Source organism: Kogia breviceps, chromosome 3 (assembly GCF_026419965.1).
Source record: "Kogia breviceps isolate mKogBre1 chromosome 3, mKogBre1 haplotype 1, whole genome shotgun sequence".
NCBI classification, from domain to species: domain Eukaryota; kingdom Metazoa; phylum Chordata; class Mammalia; order Artiodactyla; family Physeteridae; genus Kogia; species Kogia breviceps.
Window position 1 is genome coordinate 158,076,138 of NC_081312.1, and position 24,315 is coordinate 158,100,452.

The window sequence follows — 24,315 nt, forward strand, 5'->3', positions numbered from 1 at the left end:
GTGGGTCCTTGGGGGCCACCTGGCACACCTGGGGTCCTTACCGAGCAGTCTGGGCCAGTTTACTCATCTGTAAACAAGAGCCTTTTTAGTCTGACAAAAACGTAACGTCGTCAAACCTCCGCATGGTACCAAGGGCAAAGCAGCAGTTTTTGTCTCTAAACGTACAGATCCGGCCACAGGTAAACAGCGGCCAACTTCCCACATTTCCCCACCTCTGCTCTCGATCCCTCAGGTGTGACTTTCGGGGTCCAGGTGACCGTTACGTGTCTCCAGCCGCCGGGGGAGAGGTGAACGCCTTGTCACAGGCGCTGGCAGCGCTCTGGCACCTGGCAGCCCTAGGAGGCGGGGCGCGGAGGACTCGGGAGGAGGGGCCGCGCCTGCGCCGTGGACACCCCGGACCCGCCCTCCCCTCGGCCCGGCGTCCCCCGCGGCACGGAAGTGCTCCCGCCGGCAAAATGGCGGCTGTAGGGGTCTTGTTGCGGGCCTTTCGCCGGCACTGTCGCGTGCTGCTGTTCCTCTCGCAGTTCTACATCCTCTCGGGCGGCGGTGAGTTGGGGGCAGGGTTCTGCGCCGGGCCGGGCTGAGGGGTGGGGAACACAGGACCGCGGGAACCGTCGGCCTGGGCCCGTGGGCGGAGGCTGAGTGCGGGCGGAGGGCCCGGGTCGCTACAGCCGAGTCCGGCGCGTCCTGCCGCCTCCCCTCGGCTTAGGGAGCCGGAGCCACGAGCCTCGAGCTTTGGGCCTGAGGACTCGGCCGGGGACACGGAGCTGGATCTCAGCACCGCGCGTCGTCTCCAGTTGCCCGCAGACCTAAATTGGTGTCGACCCTGTTGGGTTTCATGTTGTTTCCCGGCGGTCAGGCCGAGATGTTTGTCCGAGCAGCTGTGGGCCTGGCGCGATACCCACACAGCTTGAGGTCTTCGTTTCTCTAATCATAGGGTCCTTCAGTGTAGAGCCTTCGCAGCCGCTGGCTCATTCCGACAAGGATCCGGGCCCCACACGTACGTTCACAGTAGTGCCCAGGGCAGCAGGTACTAGATGTTTTCTCTTCTAGTAAACGTGTATATTTGTATCTAGTGGTCTGTTCCTTTCCCTTTTGGATAAAATTTCTTGTAGAATATGAAATCACTTTCCATGTTTTGAACATTTTATTGATTGCATTTTAGATTATGTGAACTAAAGGCAGATACAGACCTTTTCTGTAGACAGTCTTGGTATTTCAATACGTTTTGACATTCCTGTCTCATCTTTTTCCAGACCAGGCTCCCCATTTCCATCTCTTTATTTCAAGTTCTTATTTTTTCCGCTTCATCCATCAAGATAACCTTCAACCAAAGCTTGTTTCCCTTCAGAAAATTTATTGTGCTTTTGGAACCCTGTTCCTGATGTTGGATATTATTAAAGGCTCCCCCAGGGCTGTGTGAAATGGAGGGATTCCAGAGGGACTGGTACAGACTTGGCATCTATCTCTGGTGGTGCTGCTGGGAGCTGGAGCAAATTATTCACCTTTTTTGGGTTTCGGTTTTCTCACCTTTTTAAGGTGGTGGGGTTGCCCTGGCCCTGTAAACTATTGGCTTTGTGATTCTAAATGCCCATGGTCCAGCCACGGTAGTAAAAGGAACAAAAGAAAAGAAAATATATAGGAATATATAAGAAAATATAATAGGAATTATACCCTTTTGTAGGTATTTTGTAGAATTGCCCACTTAATAGTGACTTTAAGTAGGACCAGTTTTAAATGAGTATTAGTGTGTTTTGCTAAATGGAACTTTGTTCTCTGTAGTTTCATCCCTTTAGAGTTCCATTACTTCAGTGAATTGAAACTGGCAGACGTATTTTACTGATTCCATAAAAGACTACTAGAAGACAGAAGCATACTTGAGTTTAAAACATAGATTATTTTATAGAGAAAGCACAAGAATTTTTTACTCTCTTAGACGTATTTGAAAGCTTCTCTTCCTGAGAATACTGGTTGCAATTTTGATCCTCTCAAGTGTTAGTAATATATTATACTCCCAGCTAGGTGGGCTGGAGAAACTTACTGCAACCCACTGAATAAGTTACTAATATAAAGAACTATTTTGAACTTTGGTACCGTAATACTGTAAATGTTACTTGCAGATGGTGGCTTGTTGAAGTACCAAAGTGGAATAATGACAAGACGTTTTTCTAGGGTTGGTACCTTGTTGTACCGATTGATTCACTTAGAGGGTTAGGGGCTTCACTTATAAATTCGTGAATTCAAGTGAAAAGAACATTGGATTGGAAACTGAGAGTTTGGGTTCTGGTTCCAGTTTTGCCCTCCCTCTGTGATCTTGAACAAACTTTACCATCTGTAAGCCTTCCTTTTTTTCATCTTGTAACATGATAGACTTTTTGAGATCCTAATTTATTCTTAGTACTGTATATATGTTATGCTTATGATTGTGTTCGTTAAGCTTAGAAAATTGCTTTCCTCTGTTATTGTAATCAGTATTCCAGGAGAATAAGCTTCTCTCTCACTTCTCACAGAAAGCACCGATATCCCACCTTATATGATGAAGTGTCCGAGCAATGGTTTGTGTAGCAGACTTCCCGCAGACTGTATAGAGTGCAAGACCAATTTCTCCTGTGTCTATGGGAAGCCTGTCACTTTTGACTGCACAGTGAAACCTTCTGTTACCTGTGTTGTAAGTACTGCAGCTTACTTATTCTTAATAAACTAATTGTAAAGCTCGAGTTATAAGGAGAGTTTAGACTTGACTATGGAGGAAGTTCAGCAAGTGCTCTACATTTTAAAAGTAAGATTTGAGGACTAAAGTCAACTTTATCAGAAGATGGAAACTTCCATCTCCAAGTAAAGTTTGGTTGCAAGGGTTCATATAGCAATTTTTGGACATAAGGATAAATTGAAGCAATTGTCAGACTTCTTACAAAAAGTAGGAAATAGAAAAGGCTCAATCGCACCAACTTTTGCCCATGAGAAATGACCCTGTTACAGTGGTCACACCTGCAGCCCATCTCTGATATGTTGACACCCAGGAAGGAGCCTACAAAGGCTTCCACAGCCGGTGTTCCTTAGCATGCTCTCGGGATACCTGCTTCAGAGCCATAGACTCCTGGAGGCAGCCCCACACCTGTTGAGTGTGACGAGGGCAGGGAGACTCACATATCTGCATTTTTGAACTGTTGGACCAGGGAAATTACTGCAAACTTCACTGTAGTCCCAGCATGTGGGTGAGATAGAGAGTAGAAATGAATAATGAGGCGGTGTTTTACTCTTGGACCTGCCATGACTAGCTCTGGGATTTAGTGATCTGTCTCTTGTTAAATCAGGAGATGGGCCCAGAACAGCTTTTCCTAAGGTGTTTCCATTGCGCCCTCTTTCTGGGAGATGGTCAAGGAGGAAAACACAGATTCCATACCATATTCTTTCTCTCCATCTTTTTTCTTTTTTTAAAGGGAAGCAGTAGGAAGTAAGATTTTTCTTTTAATTAATTAATTTATCTTTGGCTGTGTTGGGTCTTCATTGCTGCGCGCAGGCTTTCTCTAGTTGTGGTGAGCAGGGGCTACTCTTCATTGCGGTGCTCAGGCTTCTGCTTGCACTGGCTTCTCTTGTTGCGGAGCACCGACTCTAGGTGCTCAGGCTTCGGTAGTTATGGCACATGGGCTTCAGTAGTTGTTGCTCGTGGGCTCTAGGGCGCAGATTCAGTGGTTGTGGCACGTGGGCTTAGTTGCTTCATGGCATGTGGGGTATTCCCGGACCAGGGCTCGAACCCGTGTCCCTGGCATTGGCAGGCAGATTCTTAACCACTGCGCCACCAGGGAAGCCCACCATATTCTCTTTTGCAGATTCCCTTTGACCCAGTGTTTCTAACTTCCTTGAACAAGATAGCTTTCCCCGTCGGTTCTTTGGAATTTGGTCTGCAGAGGGCTAGATTAGAAAGTTCCTTCCACCCCCAGGCTCTTTCTCTATTTCTCCTGAGGTCTAGTATCAGGAGAGGGCATGAGGAAGGCTTCACTCCAAAGGGGAAAGAGATTTTATGTGTTATCAGTGTCTGGACATAGTGTTTGTAACTCTCAGTATTTGTCATTTTCTTATATCAGAGTTACCCTTTAAAGTGTGCTGGAAAATTGAACTGGTTGCCGGGTAATCTTCATGACTGCCCTTGGATTATCAGTTAATCTCTGTTGCTGTATCTTACATAGAATTTTCTCCCTACTTACTTAATGGCGAAACCTGTTTGAAGGCTTTTGAAATTGCGTACTTCATGGGTCTGGCAGATAGTAGGTACCTTGTGAAAAATGAGAAAACTGATGGCTGAGGAGAGCTTTTCCAGAGTTAGCCTCCTTTGTTTGCCTCAGTTTCTTTGACATTCATCTCTCACAGCTGGTTCCTGAATGAAACATAGTTCTCAATTTCTTCCTCCTTTGGGTGTTCCAAAAACAAGTAGTTTCAGTTAGTGGAAAATTGCAGAGAATAGGAGAAATTACAAAGCTTAGGGAAGTTTCTGAATTCCTGGGTCCTGGTCCCTGGTGCATCCTCACCCCTTGGCTGAGATGTGCCCTGGATGGGTTCCTTCCCTTCTCCTCCCCAGGTGCTTTCACCTCACCTGCTTCCTGACTAGCCAGTCATCGCGAATCCTGTAAAGTGTAAAGAAGCAGGTGCCCAGCCCGCAAGTGTGGCATTTGAAGGCGGCCTCAGGAGCATCTGGTGGTCTGTTTCTTCTTAAAAATGAAGAGCAGTCAAATAATTGGCTGTCAGGAGCCACGGGCCCCAGGACTGCTGTGGCCAGGTGATCTGGGGCAGGCCATGCGTTCTTCCCTTGTTTGTTTAATAATACCTGTAGGATCCTGTCTCGCTAAATAAGTTAGCATTTCAGGAAGAAATAAACTGTGACCATCTGCATATGCAGGTGCACGTGCAAATGCTCATCCTTTCGCTGTGCTGCACTCAGCTCTCTCCCTCCCTCCTGCACCTTATTTTGAACTTCATATTAATGGAAAGAAAGAAACTCTTCTTGTCCTTCTGATGCATACTGCATAGGGACTCAGAGCAAGGGAACCTTACCTGGATTACACTAGTCGAAGAAATTGTTTTATAACAACCCTGTTAAGTATATAAATAAAAATTAATGCAAAAATCCTGCAACCCCTTTCATATCAGATAGCTCCTGCTCCAGCTATGATGGGAACTATCAAGCCAGTTACCTCAGTTGGAAATGTGCTTGATAGAAACGCTGCTTTCTGTTCCTTGGAGAAGAGCTCAGTCTGCTAGTGTATTTGAAGCAAGTTTAATTCCTTCAGATAGGTTATGTATCCTTACTAATGACAGCTGTTTCACAAAGGGAAAGGTAACAAATCTTTTTACTACAGATGAGCTTTTGTTGGGATCTATATTTTTTGGTGGTGTGAAAATGGATTCAGTAAATGCTGGGGTGCCTGTGTAGCTATATGGAAAAACGTGGAATCCTGTTTTATCCAAAGTAAATTCCAGATCAAAGATTTAATGCAAAAAAGTGAAACCACAAAGTACCAGAGAAAGCATGAGATAGTTTTGTTATAATCTCAAAGTAGGGAATATTTTTCTAAGTATGAAATAAAATTTAGAAGCCATAAAAGAAGGAATTGATAGATTTGACTACTAAAAATTAGATTTCTGCATGACCTTTAAAAAAGCATGAAGGCCAAAGATAAATGACAAACTAGGAAAAAGTATTTCTAACACATGTGACAAATAATGCACTAATATCCATAATATATAAAGACTTCCAAAAAGCCAATGAGAAAAAGATGACAGTCCTGTAGAGAAGTGGTTTTAGGACATGAACAGATGGTTCATAGGAAAGGAAGTAGAATTGGACTTTCAATGCATGAAAAAAAGTTTAATTTTTCTCATGATTAAGTACAAATCAATGCGTTTTTTAAGCTATCAGATTGGCAAAACAATCAAAATTTGATAACACTCTGAGTTCTTAAGGGTATAAGGGACAAACACTCCTGTATCTTGTTAGCAGATGGGTAGGTTAGTCAGCCTCTTGTGAGCACTTTGTCTTATCTCTGAAACTTATAGATGCATATAAACTTTGACCCAGCAATTCCATATTTAGGAATTTATCTTACAGATATTACATATTGCACGTGTATGCAAATAAATTTGCCTAAGGATATTCTTAGCTGCTTTGTTCACACAGGCAAGATTGGAAACAAGCCGAATGTACAAAAGAGAACAGTTTAATTTATGGTCCACTGGGTAGTGAAATAAATACATTGCAGCCATTGAGAAGAACTAGGCAGCTCTAGGGATATTTCCAATATCTATAGAATTAAGCGAAAAATATCAGTGGGAACATTAAATTAAAAAAAAAAAAAGAAACATATCTGACGTAAACGTGCCCATGCATAGAACAGACTCCCTGGAAGGCCAGAGTGGGTGAGTGGTGCTTGGTGCTGGGGAGGGCAGTGCTGCTGAGGGCGGGGCTGCACCCGCCTCCTCCTCACTCTCCTGTTGTCTCTGGGAGTTTGTACCACGTACACTTATTACCTAGTTTTAAAAAACAGTTGATAAGAAACGTGTTATGGATGCATCACTAGAAATATGCAGACATTTAAAACAATATTGCTTAGATCATGTGGTGCCTTACTCAGTTTCAAATACTGTCCATAATAGGAGTTTTGCATTAATCAAAAAAGTTAATAAATATAATATTTCCAGAGGTGATTGTGTTACCATTTAAACATGAAAATTATTATTATTGAAAAATATTTATTACAATATAATGTCAAGTGTATACAAAATGTTTTCAGTATAATTCCACATATGTAAATCTGTACTATAGGAAGGAAAAATGAAAGAAGGTTAAAAGTGCTTGTCTCTGGAGAGGTTACAGGTTTTTTCTGTAATTTCCAAATGTTCAACATATAAGAACATGGACTGCTCTTAGGCAGAAAACAAAATAAGGACATTTAAAATTGAAATGAAAAAAATCTGTGGTCTCGAAGTTCAGGGCCCACAGTGAACACTTGCTCATCAGCCTCTCTATGCAGTTCTTTCTAAGTTGGGAGTGATTTTCTGGGGCTGCCTATGGGTTGGTCCTGCTGGGTGCTCATGGGTGTGTGACAGCAGTGACAGCCCTGGGGCTCTGGGCCACTCGCAGGGCGGCTCCTAGGGAAGAGTTGAGACCTGGTGGCCAGGCTGTTCCTCCAGGAACAAGGCTCCTGCATTCTGCACGGGCTTGCAGCTCCGTGACCTTGAGCAGAGGGACTCATCTGCCCTTTGAACTCTCTGTGACTCCAAGGCTTTATAAAGTACATTTTCCTTTTTTCTGTTACAAAAGTACACATGTGCATTATTAAAAATTTAGCCAAAGTAACAGTGATGAAATAATCTTATTATTCTGAAATAACCTTTGTTACTTTGATGTGCATTTATCTAGATATTTTTTGTTAGATATATATTTTTGGTTGTCTATTTATGATCAAAGGCTCATAGCATATACATTTGTATTGTGTACATATTGGTTTGATACCTGTTTTTCTGCCACTTCCTCCTAGGTCATAAAGTATTTTAGACACTCGGTGCCTTATGACTGTGTAGTTTTATTGACCTATTAACAAACTGCTGTATTATGATTGAATAGTTCTGTGTCCTTTGGTACGCAGGATCAAGACTTCAAATCCCGAAAGAGCTTTGTCCTCAACATGACTTGCAGGTTCTGCTGGCAGCTTCCAGAAACCGACTACGAGTGCTCCAGCTCCACCAGTTGCATGGCGGTGTCCTGCCCGCGGCAGCGCTACACGGCCAACTGCACTGTGCGGGACCACATCCACTGCCTGGGTAGGTCGGCGTTAAGGAAATCTGTGAGCAAGATATTTTTCTCTAGGCTTATTTATGGAACTGTAACCAGAAACTTGAGAATTAAATTTTAATTGTTTCATCAGAAATATTTATTAGCACTATTCTTAGTTATGCCAGCTCTATTTTAAAATGTAATATTTGATTAAAAAAATGTATAAGGTATAAAGCATAGCGTATAATTGAGTTTCACCCAAATTGACAACTAAAGCAGCATGATTCTATTGAAACTACCAGAGTGTGTTTCCTGCACCCAGTTACCCTGCCTCTTCTTCAGCGGTACACACCCTTTTGGATTTTCTTATCATCTCACTTCCTTTTCATTAAATTTTTTGTAGTTCTATCACATGAATGTACTAGAATATAGTGTGGTAAATTATTCAGTAGTTCATGTTTTAGAATTGTGTATATAATATAGACTGTTTATGGTCTTCTGATACCGTCTTTCAACATCATGGCTCTAAGATTCTTCCATTTGTCTTCTCTTATTACTATTTTTTTTTTAACTTCTGTATAATAACTTGTAAGAGTGTATCATAGTTTATCCTTTCTCCACTGTATTTGGATTATTTAGTTTTTTTCCTTACAGATTGCGCTGCTGTTAAAGCTTTTGTCCATGTCTCCTGGTTGCACATGTGCGGGAGTTTGTCTGGCATATACTCTCTTGTGTGTCTTATTTTCTAGGACGGTTGTATCCATTTACATTCCCACCAGTGGTACACAACTGTTCGTGATGATCCATATCCTCTCCAATACTTGTTATCCCTATGTTTTTTTTTTTTTCTTACAGACTTCTAGGAATTCTTTTATATTTTGGGTAGTAACCTTTTGGTGTCCTTAACATCCTCTCCCAGATTTTAACTCCCCCCCCGCCCCTTTCTTTTGGTATCTTTTGAACAGAACTTTAAATTTTTAGTTAGTTTAAGTTTTTAGTCTTTCAGAGTTAGCCCTTTTTTGTTGTAAGAAATCTTTCCCGAAGAGAATGAAACAAAAATGAACATGAAAAATTATAATAAAATAAAAAGTGAATGTGTCTAGCTAATACAATGAAAAAAAAAAAAAAGAAATCTTTCCCTACTCCAGATTCATAATTTCCTGTACATTTTTTAAAAAGTTGTAAATGTGGCCTTTCACGTTTAGGTCTCTAGTCCCCAGGGGTTGGTTTGGTGTATGGTGTAAGGTGGATTCAGTCTCACTTTCTCCGGCTGGGACAGCGCAGTGTCCCAGGACTCCCAGGCGGTCTGTGGGCCCGCTCCCTTCCCAGTGCCTGGTTTGTCTGTCTCAGCCCCACGTTACCCACGTTTTCACAGCAGGTGGGGTGTTTTACCTTCTTCAAGCTGTGATCCTCACAAAACTGATTTAAATGTCGAGTCTGTGCTCATAGACAGTCAGGGCTTTCTTTTTACCATTCATTGTAGTGAACATTTACTTTTGTAAAGAAAGTTGACTTTTTAGATTGTAAGTCACAAGGCCCCTAGTTATAATTTAGTTTCTGTGTGAGAGTATTTTTATACCCGTGTTTTTATTTGGAGTGTTTTCCCTTTTTTAAGGTAACCGTACTTTTCCGAAAATGCTGTACTGCAACTGGACTGGTGGTTATAAGTGGTCTACTGCTCTGGCTCTGAGGTAAGCTCTGCTTCTAGTAAGTCGGATGCCATTTGGATTTAGTTGGCGTTGGTGGGCTCTTCCAAGCTCTTCCTCCATCCACTCAGATCCCGCTGTGTGTTAGGTAGACCATAGGGACAGCACTGTAGGGGGTTATTTAGGTGGTCAGACCAGTACCCTTGTGGAATTTAATGGCCCCTTGCTGGTTTTCCTCCCAAGATGCCTGCACATTCTAGAGGTGACTGTAGTCATTACTGTAGATCATTAGCACCAGTCAGTGCTTCCCATCCTGAGTGTACCATGAATTAGTAAAATGCCGTATAGTAATTAAGTCGGTAGGTTTATGATGCATATCTTTAATTTTCAGTAATTTTCTTCTTTATTACAAAAAATAATACATGCTCAGTACTGAAAACTGGAAAAAAATGAAAATGACAAAGAGAAATGTTGAAAATCACCTATAATTCCACCATTCAAACATAATTATAGGCTTACAATTTTTACATAAAAATTTGCTTGTATTAGTTTAACTTTTCAACAGTTTGAAAAGAAAATTGTACCAGTTCTTCCCACCGGAGGGAAGGGCAGGTGGGGTGCTGGTTAAATGATTCCCTGATTAGGAAGGTGGGCATCTGCTGTTGGAGGTTTAGGGTCAGAGTCTGAGCTGGCCTGTGGCCTTTGGTGAGATGCGGGCAAGGCTTCTCAGCCTTGTCATTGTTGACATTTGGGCCACGAATTCTCTGCTGTGGGGCGTCCTGTGCAGAGCAGGATGTTCAGCAGCATCTCTGGACTCCATTTACTGGGTGTTAGCAATCTCCCCAACCCCCACTGAAGCTGTGAGAATCAAAAATGCCTCTGGGGGTGGCCGAGTGGCCCCTTGTCAGGAACAACTGCGTCAGGATTTGGGCTGGGGAAGAGGAGGATCCTGCTGGCAGGAAGGCACAGCTGGAAAGTGAAAGACGGGTCCATGATGGAAAATTAGATGCAATGACAGATTTGGTGACACCCAGCATCTTTGTCAGCAGTGGTTCACATTCAAACTAACAGCTGACTTTCTGCTTTTCAACAAACTTTTTATTTTGGGATAATTTTAGATTTACAGAAAAGTTGCAAAGCTAGAGAGTTCCTGTACACCCTTCACCCAGCTTCCCCCACATTGTTGACATCTTAAATTACCGTGGCACATTTAATAGCTGATTTTTTAAAAATAAGAATAATTTTCTTCTCTGGGCTCAACATGGTTTCTTTGAGAATATTCATGGTGAATGTCATAACGCCCGGTGTTTGCTTCTTGGTACTCAGGGTGGGGGATTGGAAGGGTGTAGATGAACCAGGGATGGACACATGTTGATAACTATTGGAGCTGGGTCATGGGTGCTGTTCTCTACTTTTTACTTTTATGTCTGGAATTTTTCATAATAAAAACTTTAAAAGAAATACAATGAGAAGTTGTCTGAATATTGTTAGAGCTTAGAATTTGAAGGAACCTTAAAAGTCATTTATTCTGAACATGAAATTTTTAAAGATGGGTGACTGACAATGTTCACTACTTGATCTGGGCAGCCTTGTGGTGTTGGCTGCCTGGTGATGCCACCTTCGACCACCATGTTCCTGCACTGTCTGTAGGACTAGCCACACTTTGCTCTCCTGGATGTGCCATTCAAAGTTAAAAAAGCAACAAGCTCGATTTTCTTGAAAAGAGAACCATTAGATTTCATTACAGCTAAAAATTGTGTTTACTTTTGACAATTAAACGGTCTTGTTGCCTATGATTGTTTAGTGTTGTACATTTGTGAGATAGTCACTGTGTCCTGATTAAGGGATCTGGTGATTTGAGGCCCTTTCCCACATGTGAGTTAGCGGTTACTGAGGCGCAGTAATGCAGGCACAGTCCGGGGTGGGGGGGCCGTTGATGGACTCCAGGCCCGTTTGCTGTTGCAGCATCACCCTTGGTGGGTTTGGAGCGGACCGCTTCTACCTGGGCCAGTGGCGAGAAGGCCTCGGCAAGCTCTTCAGCTTCGGGGGCCTGGGAATATGGACGCTGCTCGATGTCCTGCTCATTGGAGTTGGCTACGTGGGACCAGCGGATGGCTCTTTGTACATTTAGCTGCAGTTGCGCACTTCAGAGAGGAGCAGTGCTTAGAAAACCGCTTCTTCCCTGTAGGAGTCCATGTGCTGTGATTGGTGTATGTGTATGTTTTTAATGTACAGCATCTGTACTTTGCCTGCCTTGATGAAGGTAAAATAAAAAACACTGAACTATGTTTATCTGGAATTTGTTTTTATTTGCCTGAAGTCTATTTTTTTTCTGTGAAAAAATTTAAACTTACTTAAACTAGAAGAACAACCTGTGCATCGACTGAAAATCTGTTCAGTTTGTAGACTTGAGTTTTATATTGCTTACCTCAAACTGTGCCACATGTATCTCCAGCCTGAGTGTCATCTGCCATAAAAAGCTTTTCAGCTATAATTGCAGAAAGTGGGAAGTGTTTTTATTCTTTAGCTAAATAAAATTATCTACCTAAATTTCAGTCATCTCTGAGTTTTGCAGTGTAATGTCTATGTAGTCTGGTCTTCATATATGACTGTTTGAAGTAAACTGCAGAAATTTTGTGTCTGGTTCCTGTGATTGGAATTTTGTTAGTAATATAAAATGTTGCAAGAGTACTGGAAAATTAATAAAACTACAAGTTACTTTAAAAATTTTGCAGACTTCTTCCTGTTATGTTTTTTATATTAAAATATAATCTTGAGGGCTTCCCTGGTGGCGCAGTGATTGAGAGTCCGCCTGCCGATGCAGGGGATACGGGTTCGTGCCCCGGTCCGGGAAGATCCCACATGCCGCGGAGCGGCTGGGCCCGTGAGCCATGGCCGCTGAGCCTGCGCGTCCGGAGCCTGTGCTCCGCAACGGGAGAGGCCACAACAGTGAGAGGCCCACGTACCGCAAAAAAAAAAAAAAAAAAAAAAAAAAAAAAAATATAATCTTGAATAATCCTAGCAACTTCTATTATTAAGAAATAAAATGTTTATTTTTCAGGGCATTACTCCATTCTATTAGATATATTCATAATTGGCTGGCTCATTAACGCACAGTGGAAGTGTTAAAAAATGTGTTGGTGTGATAAATGGTTTTGAGTCTTTGTAAGATCTGTTGTAGACCCTTGGAAAGAAAAACAATTATTAATCCAAAAATTTTTTAATTAACTTTTTTTAATTCAAGTATAGTTGATTTACAGTGTTTCAGACTGATACAGTTATGTTTATATGTATATATATATATACACATACATGTATGTGTATTTTTTCAGATTCTTTTCCATTGTAGGTTATAAGATACTGAATATAGTTCTCTGTGTTATACAGTAGGTCCTTGTTAGTTATCTATTTTATATATAGTAGTGTGTATATGTTAATACCAAATTCCCAATTTCTCTCTCCCCACCTTTCTGCTTTGGTAACCATAAGTTTGTTTCCTATGTCTGTGAGTCTATTTCTGTTTTGTAAATAAGTTTGTATGATTTTTTTTTTAGATTCCACATATAAGTGATATTGTTTGATGTTTGTCTTTCTCTGTCTGACTTACTTCACTTAGAATGATAATCTCTAGGTCCATCCATGTGGCTGCAAATGGCATTATTTCATTCTTTTTTATGGCTGAGTAATATTCCATTGTGTATATGTACCACATCTTCTTTATCCATTCCTCCATCAATGGACACTTAGCTATTGTAAATAGTGCTGCTGTGAGCTTGGCTATTGTATATAGTGCTGCTGTGGACATTGGGGTACATGTATCTTTCTGAATCAGGGTTTTCATCTTTTTTGGTTATATGCCCAGGAGTGGGATTGATGGATCATATGGTAACTCTATTTTTAGTTTTTTAAGGATGCTCCATACTGTCTCCATAGTGGCTGCACCAATTTATATTCCCACCAACAGTGCAAGAGGGTTCTCTTTTCTCCACACCCTCTCCAGCATTTATTATTTGTAGACTTTTTGATGATAGCTGTTCTGACCTGTGTGAGGTGATAATGTCATTGTAGTTTTCATTTGCATTTCTCTAATTATTACTAATGTTGAGAATCTTTTTATGTGCCTGTTGGCCATCTGTATGTCTTCTTTGGAGAAATGACTATTTAGGACTTCTGCCCTTTTTTTTTTTTTTTTTTTTTTTTTTTTTTTTTTTTTTTTTTTTTTTGCGGTATGCGGGCCTCTCACTGTTGTGGCCTCTCCCGTTGCGGAGCACAGGCTCCGGACGCGCAGGCCTAGCGGCCATGGCTCACGGGCTTAGTTGCTCCGCGGCATGTGGGATCTTCCCGGACCAGGGCACGAACCCGTGTCTCCTGCATCGGCAGGCGGATTCTCAACCACTGCGCCACCAGGGAAGCCCTGCCCATTTTTTTGATTGGGTTGTTTGATTTTTTGATATTGAACTGTATAAGCTGTTAGTATATTGTGGAAAGTATATACCTTGGTTTTTTTATATGTGTGTGTGGTACGCGGGCCTCTCACTGTTGTGGCCTCTCCCATTGCGGAGCACAGCCTCTGGACGCGCAGGCTCAGCGGCCATGGCTCACGGGCCCAGCCCCTCCGTGGCATGTGGGATCTTCCCAGACCAGGGCACAGACCTGTATCCCCTGCATCGGCAGGTGGACTCTCAACCACTGCGCCACCAGCGAAGCCCTATATACATTGTTGGTTGCATCCTTTACAAATATTTTCTCCCAGTCTGTAGGTTGCCTTTTGGTTTTGTTTATGGTTTCCTTTGCTGTGCAAAAGCTTTTAAGTTTAATTAGGTCCCTTTTGTTTATTTTTGCTTTTGCTTCCATTACTTTAGGAGTAATTCCAAAAAAATATTGCTACAATTTATGTCAAAGAGTGTTCTGCCTGTGTTTTCCTCTAGGAGTTTTATAGTATCTGATCTTACATTTAGGTCTTTGAGTTTATCTTTTGTATATGGTGTTGGAGAATGTTCTGATTTCATTCTTTTACATGTAGCTGTCCAGTTTTCCCAGGACCACTTATTGAAGAGACTGTCTTTTTTTTCCATTGTATATTTTTGCCTCCTTTGTTGTATATTAACTGACCATAAATTCAGGGGTTTATTTCTGGGCTCTGTATCCTGTTCCATTGATCTATGTGTCTGTTTTTGTGTTCAGTACCATGCATACTGTTTTAATGACTGTAGCTTTGTAGCAAGTCAGGGAGCATGATTCCTCCAGCTCCATTCTTCTTTCTTAAGATTGTTTTGGCTACTTGTTCTAGTTCTGTGAAAAATGCCATTGGTAATTTGATAGGGATTTCATTGAAAGTATAGATTGCCTTGGGTAGTATAGTCATTTAGACAGTATTGATTCTTCCAATCCAAGAACATGGTATATCTTTTCATCTGTGTGGTCTTCCATTTCTTTCATCAGCATCTTTCAGTTTTCAGAGTATGGGTCTTTTGCCTCCTTAGATAGGTTTATTCCTAGGTATTTTATTCTTTTTGATGTGATGATAAGTGGGATTATTTCCCGAATTTCTCTTTCTGATATTTCATTGTTAGTGTGTGGAAATGCAACAGATTTCTATGTATTAATTTTGTATCCTGCATCTTTACCAGACTTATTGATGAACTCCAGTAGTTTTCTGGTAGCATCTTTAGAATTTTCTGTATATAGATAATGTCATCTGCAAACAGTGACAGTTTTCCTTCTTTTCTGATTTGGATTCCTTTTATTTCTTCTTCTCCTCTGATTACTGTGGCGAGAACTTCCAAAATTATGTTGAATAAAAGTAGTGAGAGTGGACATCCTTATCTTGTTCCTGATCTTAGAGGGAATGCTTTCACTTTTTCACCATTGAGAATGATGTTAGTTGTGTGTTTGTCATATATGGCCTTTATTATGTTGAGGTATGTTCCCTCTATGCCCACTTTCTAGGGAGTTATTATCATAAATGGATGTTGAATTTTGTCAAAAGCTTTTTTGCATCTACTGAGATGATCATATGTTTTTTATTTTTCAGTTAATAGGGTGTATCATGTTGACTGATTTGTGGGTATTGAAAAATCCTTGCATCTGAGGGATGAATCCCACTTGATCATGTTGTATCATGCTTTTTAATATGTTGTTGAATTCTTTTTGCTAGTATTTTGTTGAGGATTTTTGCGTCTATGTTCATCAGCGATACTGGCCTGTAATTTTTTTTGTGTGTGTGATATATTTGGTTTTGGTATCAGGGTGATGTTGGCCTCATATAATGTGTTTTGCCGTGTTCCTTCCTCTGCAATTTTTTGGAATAGTTTCAGAAGGATAGGTGTTAACTCTTCTCTAAACGTTTGGTAGAATTCACCTGTGAAGCCATCTAGTCTTGGACTTTTGTTTGTCGGGAGTTTTAAAATCACAGATTCAATTTCAGTACTCATGATTGTGCTGTTCATATTTTCTGTTTCTTCCTGGTTCAGTCTTGGGAGGTTGTACCTTTCTAAGAATTTGTTCATTTCTTCTAGGTTGTCCATTTTATTGACATATAGTTGTTTGTAGTAGTCTCTCATGATCCTTTGTATTCCTGTGGTGTCAGTTGTAACTTTTCTCCTTTTTTGTTTTTGATTTTATTAATGTGGGCCCTCTCCCTTTTTTCTTGATGAGTCTAGCTAAAGGTTCATCAATTTTGTTTCTCTTTTCAAAAAATCAGCTCTTAGTTTTGTTGATCTTTTCTATTTTTTTAAATCTGTATTTCATTTATTTCTGCTCTGATCTTTATGATTTCTTTTACTAAGTTTGGGTTTTGTTTTTCTTTCTCTAGTTGCTTTAGGTGTAAGTTTAGGTTGTTTACTTGAGATTTTTCTTGTTTCCTGAGGTAAGCTTGTAACACTATAAACTTCCCTGTTAGAACTGCTTTTGCTGTGTCTCATAGGTTTTGGGTTATTGTGGTTTCGTTTTTGTGTGTCTCTAGGTAATTTTTGATTTCCTCTTTGATTTCTTCAGTGATCCACTGGTTGTTTGGTAGCATATTGTTTAGCCTCCACGTGTTTGTGTTTTTTGCAAGTTTTTTCTTGCCTCATAGCATTGTGGTTGGTTGATACTCAATTTTCTTGAATTTACTGAGGCTTGCTTTGTGACTCAGTATGTGATCTATCCTGGAGAATGTTCCATGTACAGTTGAAAAGAATGTATTCTCTTGGTTTTTGGTGGAGTGCTCTATAAATATCAGTTAAGTCCATCTGGTCTAATGTGTCATCTAAGGCCTGTGTTTTCTTACTGATTTTCGGTCTGGATGATCTGTCCATTGGTGAAAGTAGGGTGTTAAAGTCCCCCACTATTATTATGTTACTGTCAGTTTCTCCCTTCATGGCTGTTAGCATTTGCTTTATTGAGGTGCTTCTGTGTTGGTTGTATATATACTTACAATTGTTATATCTTCTTTTTGGATTGATCCCTTGATCATTATGTAGTGTCCTTCCTTGTCTCTTGTAACAGTCTTTATTTTAAAGTCTGTTTTGTCTGATATGAGTATTGCTACTCCAGCATTCTTGTGATTTCCATTTGCATGGAATACCTTTTTCCATCCCCTCACTTTCAGTCTGTATGTGTCTCTAGGTCTGAAGTGGGTCTCTTGTGGACAGTATATATACAGGTCTTGTTTCTGTATCCATTCAGTCTTATTTCTTTTGGTTGGAACGTTTAGTCCCTTTACATTTAAGGTTATTATTGATATGTATGTTATTTTCATTTTTTAAATTGTTTTGGATTTGTAGGTCTTTTTGAATTTTAATAACAATTTCCCTAGAAACATTTACACATTTTTAGCATTTTTCCCTTAAAATTGGGTATCTGAGTGTTACTTTTTTTTTTTTTTTTTTTCGGTACTCGGGCCTCTCACTGCTGTGGCCTCTCCCATTGTGGAGCAGGCTCAGGACGCGCAGGATCAGCGGCCATGGCTCACGGGCCCAGCCGCTCCGCGGCATGTGGGATCTTCCCGGACCGGGGCACGAACCCGTGTCCCCTGCATCGGCAGGCGGATTCTCAACCACTGCGCCACCAGGGAAGCCCTGAGTGTTACTTTTTAAACATCTGTGTCAGTAGTAGCCAGCAGACTTAACTAGACTATCAGATCTTTAGCTATAAAATATTTTTTGAGAATATCTCCATAAATCTCAGGTGACAAAAACATGTTTCTTCACCAGAATAAATTACAGTTTACCTGAAAAGGGAACTGAATTATTTGGTGCAATAACTTGGCCTTTAGGAATCAAGAATCTTGTCTGTGCAGATGTGTGTTGGTCTGGTTAAGTAGCAGTTCCAGCTCTGGCCACTAGGTGGGGCATCCCCATTACCGTTGCTTTCCCATCATATTCCCAGAAACAGCCAGTCTTGACTTGTTTTTTCCCTGGGAACCTGAGCCTGGGCACAGAACAGGGCTGCACTTCCAGGTGGGCAGCCCAGTTTGCACGGGACTTTCTTTTCTAAAGACAGCACAATTTCTTACCTGACATGGGTACATGAGACTCTTGGCTGAGCTGGTATTTCTTTAGAAGAGGACCTGTTCCTGCCAGGAAGCAGCCCCTTTGCTAATTATAATAAAGATTTCCCCAGAATCCCCTCAGTACTCCTCTCCATGTAGAAGAGGATCTCCACTGCTGTGCCTCCCACACAGGGAGGAGCGGGAGAGTGATGGGAATTGCTGGCTGTTCCTGGTGTTCATGGGAGAGGTATGTATCTTGACCATTGACCATCTGTATTCTTTGTGGCCTGAGTTAAACAACGAAGCTCCAGCATTTGAAAGGTGAAAGCTGAAATGATTCTGAATCCACAAGAGGAGATGGATGAACTTGTTCCTAAATCCTAAGAAAGTTTTTATGTGGAGATAGTCTTTGGAACCTAAAGGATATAAGCAAATCAGGGATTCTTCCTATCAAGGATTTGATGGAGCTGATGGCCTCAGACAGCCAGCAGGAAGATGAAGAGATTCCCAGATTTATGAATGAGGAACTCATACATGTGTCCCTGAAAGGAAGTGTAAGAGAACTACGTGTTCAAAGGGCACCAGAGAGGGTGGATGTAATCTCTAGCCAATTCCATGAGCCTCTGTTGACAGCAAACTGTCTTGTTTGGGTCTGACCTTTAGGCTCTGTTCCATGTGCTGGGAGCTCAGATCAGAGGCTGTGAGATGGGGAAGCTTTTCACAGGCTGGGAACCGTATTAGTCACCAACCTCTGTTGACGGCTCTCTGGAAATTGAGAATTTATCACTGCAGTATGCTGTGTGTCATTACTTTGTCTTACAAATGGCTGCCTTGCTTTGTCAGCATTCTTCTTCCACTTGCCCCAGTAACTCATGGTGGGCAGGTGCTGTGTTATTTATTTCTCCCCCGTGACCCCCAGCACAGTGTTGTGCACACAGTGGCCCTCATATTTGCTGAGTGAGTTAATGCCATGGGTGTCTTGCAGGTACTAAAGCACCTGAGTGGGATTCTGGGCCCTGGCAGTTGAGGTGGCTGCAGGGTGGTAATATACAGAAATTGGCTCTAACTAAATATTGGCCGTAGCACCAGGTGAATCTGATTCCTGCAAATTGCTGGGGAGCAACTGGTTTATGGTGCTTATAAAAAGAGATTTTTAAAAGGTTTTATGCTTCAGGATTAAAAAATGTAAAATTGTCTTCTCTGTGCCACAACTTTGCTTCCCTATACTTTTTAAATACTTTGTGCCAGAATTGAATTTATTTTTGGCACATCATCAAGTAAGGAATTTGCAAGTGATTCTAATTCATCCCGTAAGCAAGGAGTGGAAAACAAGCTCTCCCTTTTCAAGTACATCAGGAGAGCTTAAAAATGCAGGCATATTCCTTCACTCATGCTCTCAAGCTTCCCCTCTGTCCAGGCCATAGAATGTGAAGTGTCACAAGGATGTTAGAGGGTTTGCAACTTGGTATAAATTCTTGGATTTAAAGTATTGAAATTACCTTCTATAAACATGCTTTTATGTGAAATGAAGCCTTGATTGAGACACTTGGGCATAATTTACTAAGAGGCTCCAGGAGAGCAGGACTCTGGTTCTCTGCTGTACCCCAACTGTGAGAGCCCATAGTAGGTGCACAGTGACTATTTGTTCTATGAATGAATAATGGAGAATCTCCTGGAGTAAGCTAAAGACCTAAACGTATTGCTAAGAGTTTCTGGGTAGAGTGGAGAGAGCAGCTGGGTCACAACATCTCCCTTTTCAAACACTCAGTGACATGAACACAGTAGTTAAACTGGAGCCTCCTTGCCACAGAGAACAAGCAAACAAATGAATAAGCCCAGCAGCAAACAAGGAAAAAGGCAACCAAATAAAAAACATCCAAAAATGACAAGAGAAGAAAAAAAAATCATTGCTCAGGTGTGCCAGCCTACTCCTGCAAATGGTCTTGGTGAGTCAGCAAAATCCAGGAACTCTGACTCACAGAGTGACTAGTTGGGAAATGAGGGATATCCTTATCTTTTTCTGTTACTTCAGGGGGTGGGAGTATGTGAAAAGGGCTTTTGAGGAGAAACTGATGAGAGGACTGACTCTCCGATGGAAGTGGGGGTTTCACGCTGAGCCAGAGAACGGATCCAGAGCCCAGGATGGCCCCCAGGGATCATGACATCACCTCCTACCCAGGGGACAGGAAACATTGCTGGGTTCAGTTTGAAAACCTTAGTGAAGAGGCCAGAGAACAGATATTCTAGCAAAAATAGTTGAGCTCTTCCCAGCATCGCCTCTGGCTATCACGCTCCCAAATGTTCAGTATGATGCAAAATAACAGCTTTCAAACTGCTCAGAGAGAAAATAAATAGGGTAATTGGCTCACCCAATATCATGAAGTTGCCCACATAAGAGAACACAATAAAAAGAAATGACAGTGCTTCACAGCCACCAGAATGACTGTAACAGGAAAGAGAGACAATAACAAGAATTAGGATATGGAAAACTCGGAGCCCTCATACACTGCTGGTGGGAATGGAAAATGATGCAGCCACTTTGGAAAACAGTCTGGCAGTTCTTAAAAATTTTTTAACATAGAGTTACTGTTTTGACTCAGCAATTCTAGATATATGCCCAAGAAAAATGAAAATATATGTACACACAAAAATTTGTACATAGCAGCAATATTCATAATAGTCTAAAGTGGAAACAAGCCAAATATCCATCAACTGATGTGTCAACAAAATGTGGTCTATCAATACAATATAACAGTATTTGGTCATAAAAAGGAATGAAGTTCTGATACATGCTAAAACGTGGATAAACCTCAAAAACTTGATGCTAAGTGAAAATGTCAGGTATATTTTAGGCTGGTGAACTTTATGGTATGTAAATTATCTCAGTAAAGCTCAACAATTGGCACAGCAACTGTGTATACTATTGCAGGGGGAACAGGAGAACACAGAAGAAATAGAGGAAGGAACATAGGCTTCAAAAAAAGAGGAAGAGCCCATCTTGAAGAAAACACGACCCAGGAAATAGAAGAAAAGCCCCTGCAAATTTGTTGTGCTATAGAGCACGTAAGTGTATTCCTTTGTTCAGCAAATAGATGCTGTGGTGCTAGTATATGACATGCACCATTCTGGGCACTGGAGATAGAGCAGGGAGCAAGTTCTTCCTGTTCCAGAGTTTCCATTCTTGTGTATCAATGTGTAAGCACAAGGCTATTGATTTTATTGGACCTCTTCTGTCATGGAAGGGATATTGATTCATCCTCATGGAATAGACACATACTCTGGATGTGGATTTGTCTCCCTAGCCTTGTTTATTGCTTCACACAAGATTGCTTCTGCTCAAAGAACTCATTTCAGAGCAAAACACATGGGGCACCAAGTGTGAGGTCATGCTCAGAAAGGGAAAAATGGCCCCAGTAATAGCCAGGCTGTGATTTTTAACCTCTAAATATAAAAAATGCTCAGAATACAAGCCATACTCCTCCCTGCCACCTTTTCTCCCCCCAGGTTCTTAAGGTGGAAGCTTGGGTCATTGATTTGAGACACTTGTCTTTTTCTAATACAAGTATTTAATGCTATAAATTTCCCTCTAAACTTGTGTACATCTCATGAATTCCATTGTGTACAATTAAAAATATTTTATAATTCTTCTTTCAACTTCCTCTTTGACCCAAGGATTATTTTTAAATGTACTGTTTAGCTTCCAAATATTTGGGAATTTTCAAGATATATATATATATATATTTTTTTTTTTTTTTTTTTTTTTTTTTTTGCGGTATGCGGACCTCTCACTTTTGTGGCCTCTCCCGTTGCGGAGCACAGGCTCCGGACGCGCAGGCTCAGCGGCCATGGCTCACGGGCCCAGCCACTCCGCGGCATGTGGGGTCTTCCCGGACCGGGGCACGAACCCGCGTCCCCTGCATCGGCAGGCAGACTCTCAACCACTGCGCCACCAGGGAAGCCCACAAGATATATATATATTTTTTTTCAAGATATATTTTTGTAATTAGTTTCTAGTTGAATTTCATTGTGGTCAGAGAATAAAATTTGTATTTTAATTAAAAAAAAACTTGTTGGTTTGCTTTATGGCTCAAAATATGGTCTGTCATGCTGAATATCATGTGTACTTGAAAAAAGTGTGTACTGTTCCAGGTAATGTGTTTTATAAATGTCAGTTAGATCAAGTTGGTTGGTAGTATTTTTCAGCATTTTTATATATTTACAAATATTCTATCCACTTGTTCTGTCAATTAGTGATAGAAGATTGTTGTAGTCTCCAACTATAATGATGGGTTTGTATTTCTCATTTCAGTTCTCTCAATTTTTGCTTATGTATTCTAATACTTTGCTTTTACATATTTGCATTTAGGATTGTGATAACTTTATAGGTGTCATAGAATATGCATAACACAAAATTTACCATTTTAACCATTTTAAGTGTACAGTTCAGTGGCATTAAGTACATTTACATTGTTCTGCAACTCTCATCACAATCCAGAACTTTTGCATCTTCCTGAAATGAAATTCTGTGCCCATTAAACAACTCCTTATTCCCCCTCTTCCCTGTCAAACACCATTCTATCCTCATGTAATAGGGAGCATACAGTATTTGTCCTTTTGTGACTTACCATTATGTCTTCAAAGTTCATCCATGTTGTAACATGTGTCAAAATTCATTCCTTTTTAAGGCTGTATAATATTCCATTACTTGTCCATTCATCTGTTGATGGAAATTTGCGTTGTTTATGCCTTTTGGCTATTGTGAATAATGCTGCTGTGAACACTAGTATACCGACATCTGTTTGAATCCCTCTTTGAATTATTTTGGATATATGCCCAGAAGTGGGATTGTTGGATCATATGGTAGTTCTGTGTTTAATTTTTGAGGAATGTGTGGTGTTTTCTTGATGAATTGACCCCTTTATTATCATATAATGTTCCTCTTTATCCCTGGTAATATTCTTTGTTCTGAAGTCTACTTTTCTGATATGAATATAACCACTTTTATACTAATGTTATACTATTTATTATTAGTGTTTACTTAGTATATCTTCTTCTACCCTTTTACTTTTTATAACATATCCATGTCTTTAAATTTAATTGAATTCCTTCTAGATGCATATGTTGGGTTTTGATTTTTCATCTAATCTGACAATCTCTGCCTTTTAATTGGGGATTTTAGACCATTTACATTTAATATCACTAGTGATAGAATTAGATTTAAGTCTACCAGTTTGTTAGTTGTTTGCATTTGTTCCATCTGTTCCTTGTCTTCTTTTTCATATTTTCCTGCCTACTTTTGGATTAGTTGAATTAAAAAAAATTATTTTCAGCCATTTTTCCTCATATTTTTTTCAGATTCATACTTTCTCCTCTTTCTCCTCGACTCCAGTGATACAAATGTTAGGTTTTTTGGTTATTGTCCCACAGGTTCCTGAGATACTGTTCTTCTTCTTCTTCTTTTTTTTTTTTTTTAAAGCCTATTTTCTCTCTGTTGTTCAGATTGGAAATTTCTATTGATTGGTCTTTGTGTTCACCGATTCTTTCCTCTACCATCTCCAGTTTACTGTTGAGCCTGTCCAGAGAGTTTTTAATTTCAATTATCATATTTTTTAGTTATATAATTTCCCTTTCATTCTTTTTTTATATCTTCTATTTATTTGTTGGAATCTTCCTATTCTTTATTTAGAAGTGTACATAATTGCTCATTGAAGCATTTTTATCATGGCTGCTTTAAATTCTTGTCAGGTTAATTCCAACCTCCAGGTAATCTCAGTGTTGGTGCCTTTTGATTATCTTTTCTCATTCAGGTTGTGATTGCCCCAGTTCTTGGTGTGGCAAGTAAATTTGTACCCTGGGCATTTCTGGTATTGTGTTGTGAGACCTGTTTGATCTTTTTCCTGTTTAAATCCTTTTTCTTTCTGGGTGTAGAGTGCAAGACCAGCTCAGGGTGCATGCAAAGCTTCCTGTGGGGCTTTTTTGACTCCTCCCTGACAGTGGACCATTGGCTCGTTGCCTTGTTGCAGGTGGATATAACCTAATCCCAGGACCCCTTGTAGGACAAGCTTCTGTGATATGAACTACCTGTAGAGGGCCATGTGGCAGGGAGCAGTGGGCAGCCTGTAGGAGCTGAGGGCCTCAGTCCTATAACTGCAAGGAATTGAATTCTTCCAACAACCATGTGAGTTTGGAAGAAGGCCCCAAGATCCAGAAAGGAGCACAGCCCCACTGGCACTTGATTGCAGCCTGGTGAGAGCCTGAAACAGAATCCAGCTAAGCGACCCCAGACTCCTGATTCACGTGTGTTGTTTTAAACTATCCACATTTACAGCCACAGAAAGCTGACACGCCCTTTCTGCTCTTTCTCATTCCTCATGTTCCAGGTTTCCTTCCATTGTCATTTCCTTTCTGTCTGAAGAACTTCCTTTAGC

The 24,315-nt window shown here is 40.7% G+C and overlaps 1 protein-coding gene across 3 annotated transcripts; it reads left to right on the forward strand.

The window, feature by feature from the left end:
* Positions 1 to 381: 381 nt before the first annotated feature.
* On the forward strand, positions 382 to 21,011 carry TM2D3 (TM2 domain containing 3). 3 transcript variants are annotated; one of them, XM_059056859.2, is made up of 6 exons: positions 382 to 546; positions 938 to 1,030; positions 2,511 to 2,668; positions 7,641 to 7,815; positions 9,384 to 9,459; positions 11,380 to 11,702. In XM_059056859.2, the coding sequence occupies exons 1-6, from the start codon at positions 456 to 458 to the stop codon at positions 11,543 to 11,545; spliced, it is 759 nt and encodes a 252-aa protein (XP_058912842.1). In that variant the 5' UTR covers positions 382 to 455; the 3' UTR covers positions 11,546 to 11,702. The 3 variants fall into 3 exon arrangements, with proteins under 3 accessions (XP_058912842.1, XP_066886218.1, XP_058912843.1); XM_067030117.1 differs by lacking the exon at positions 11,380 to 11,702 and adding an exon at positions 20,817 to 21,011 and having other exon boundaries at positions 411 to 546; XM_059056860.2 differs by lacking the exon at positions 938 to 1,030 and having other exon boundaries at positions 412 to 546.
* The last annotated feature ends 3,304 nt before the right edge of the window (positions 21,012 to 24,315 follow it).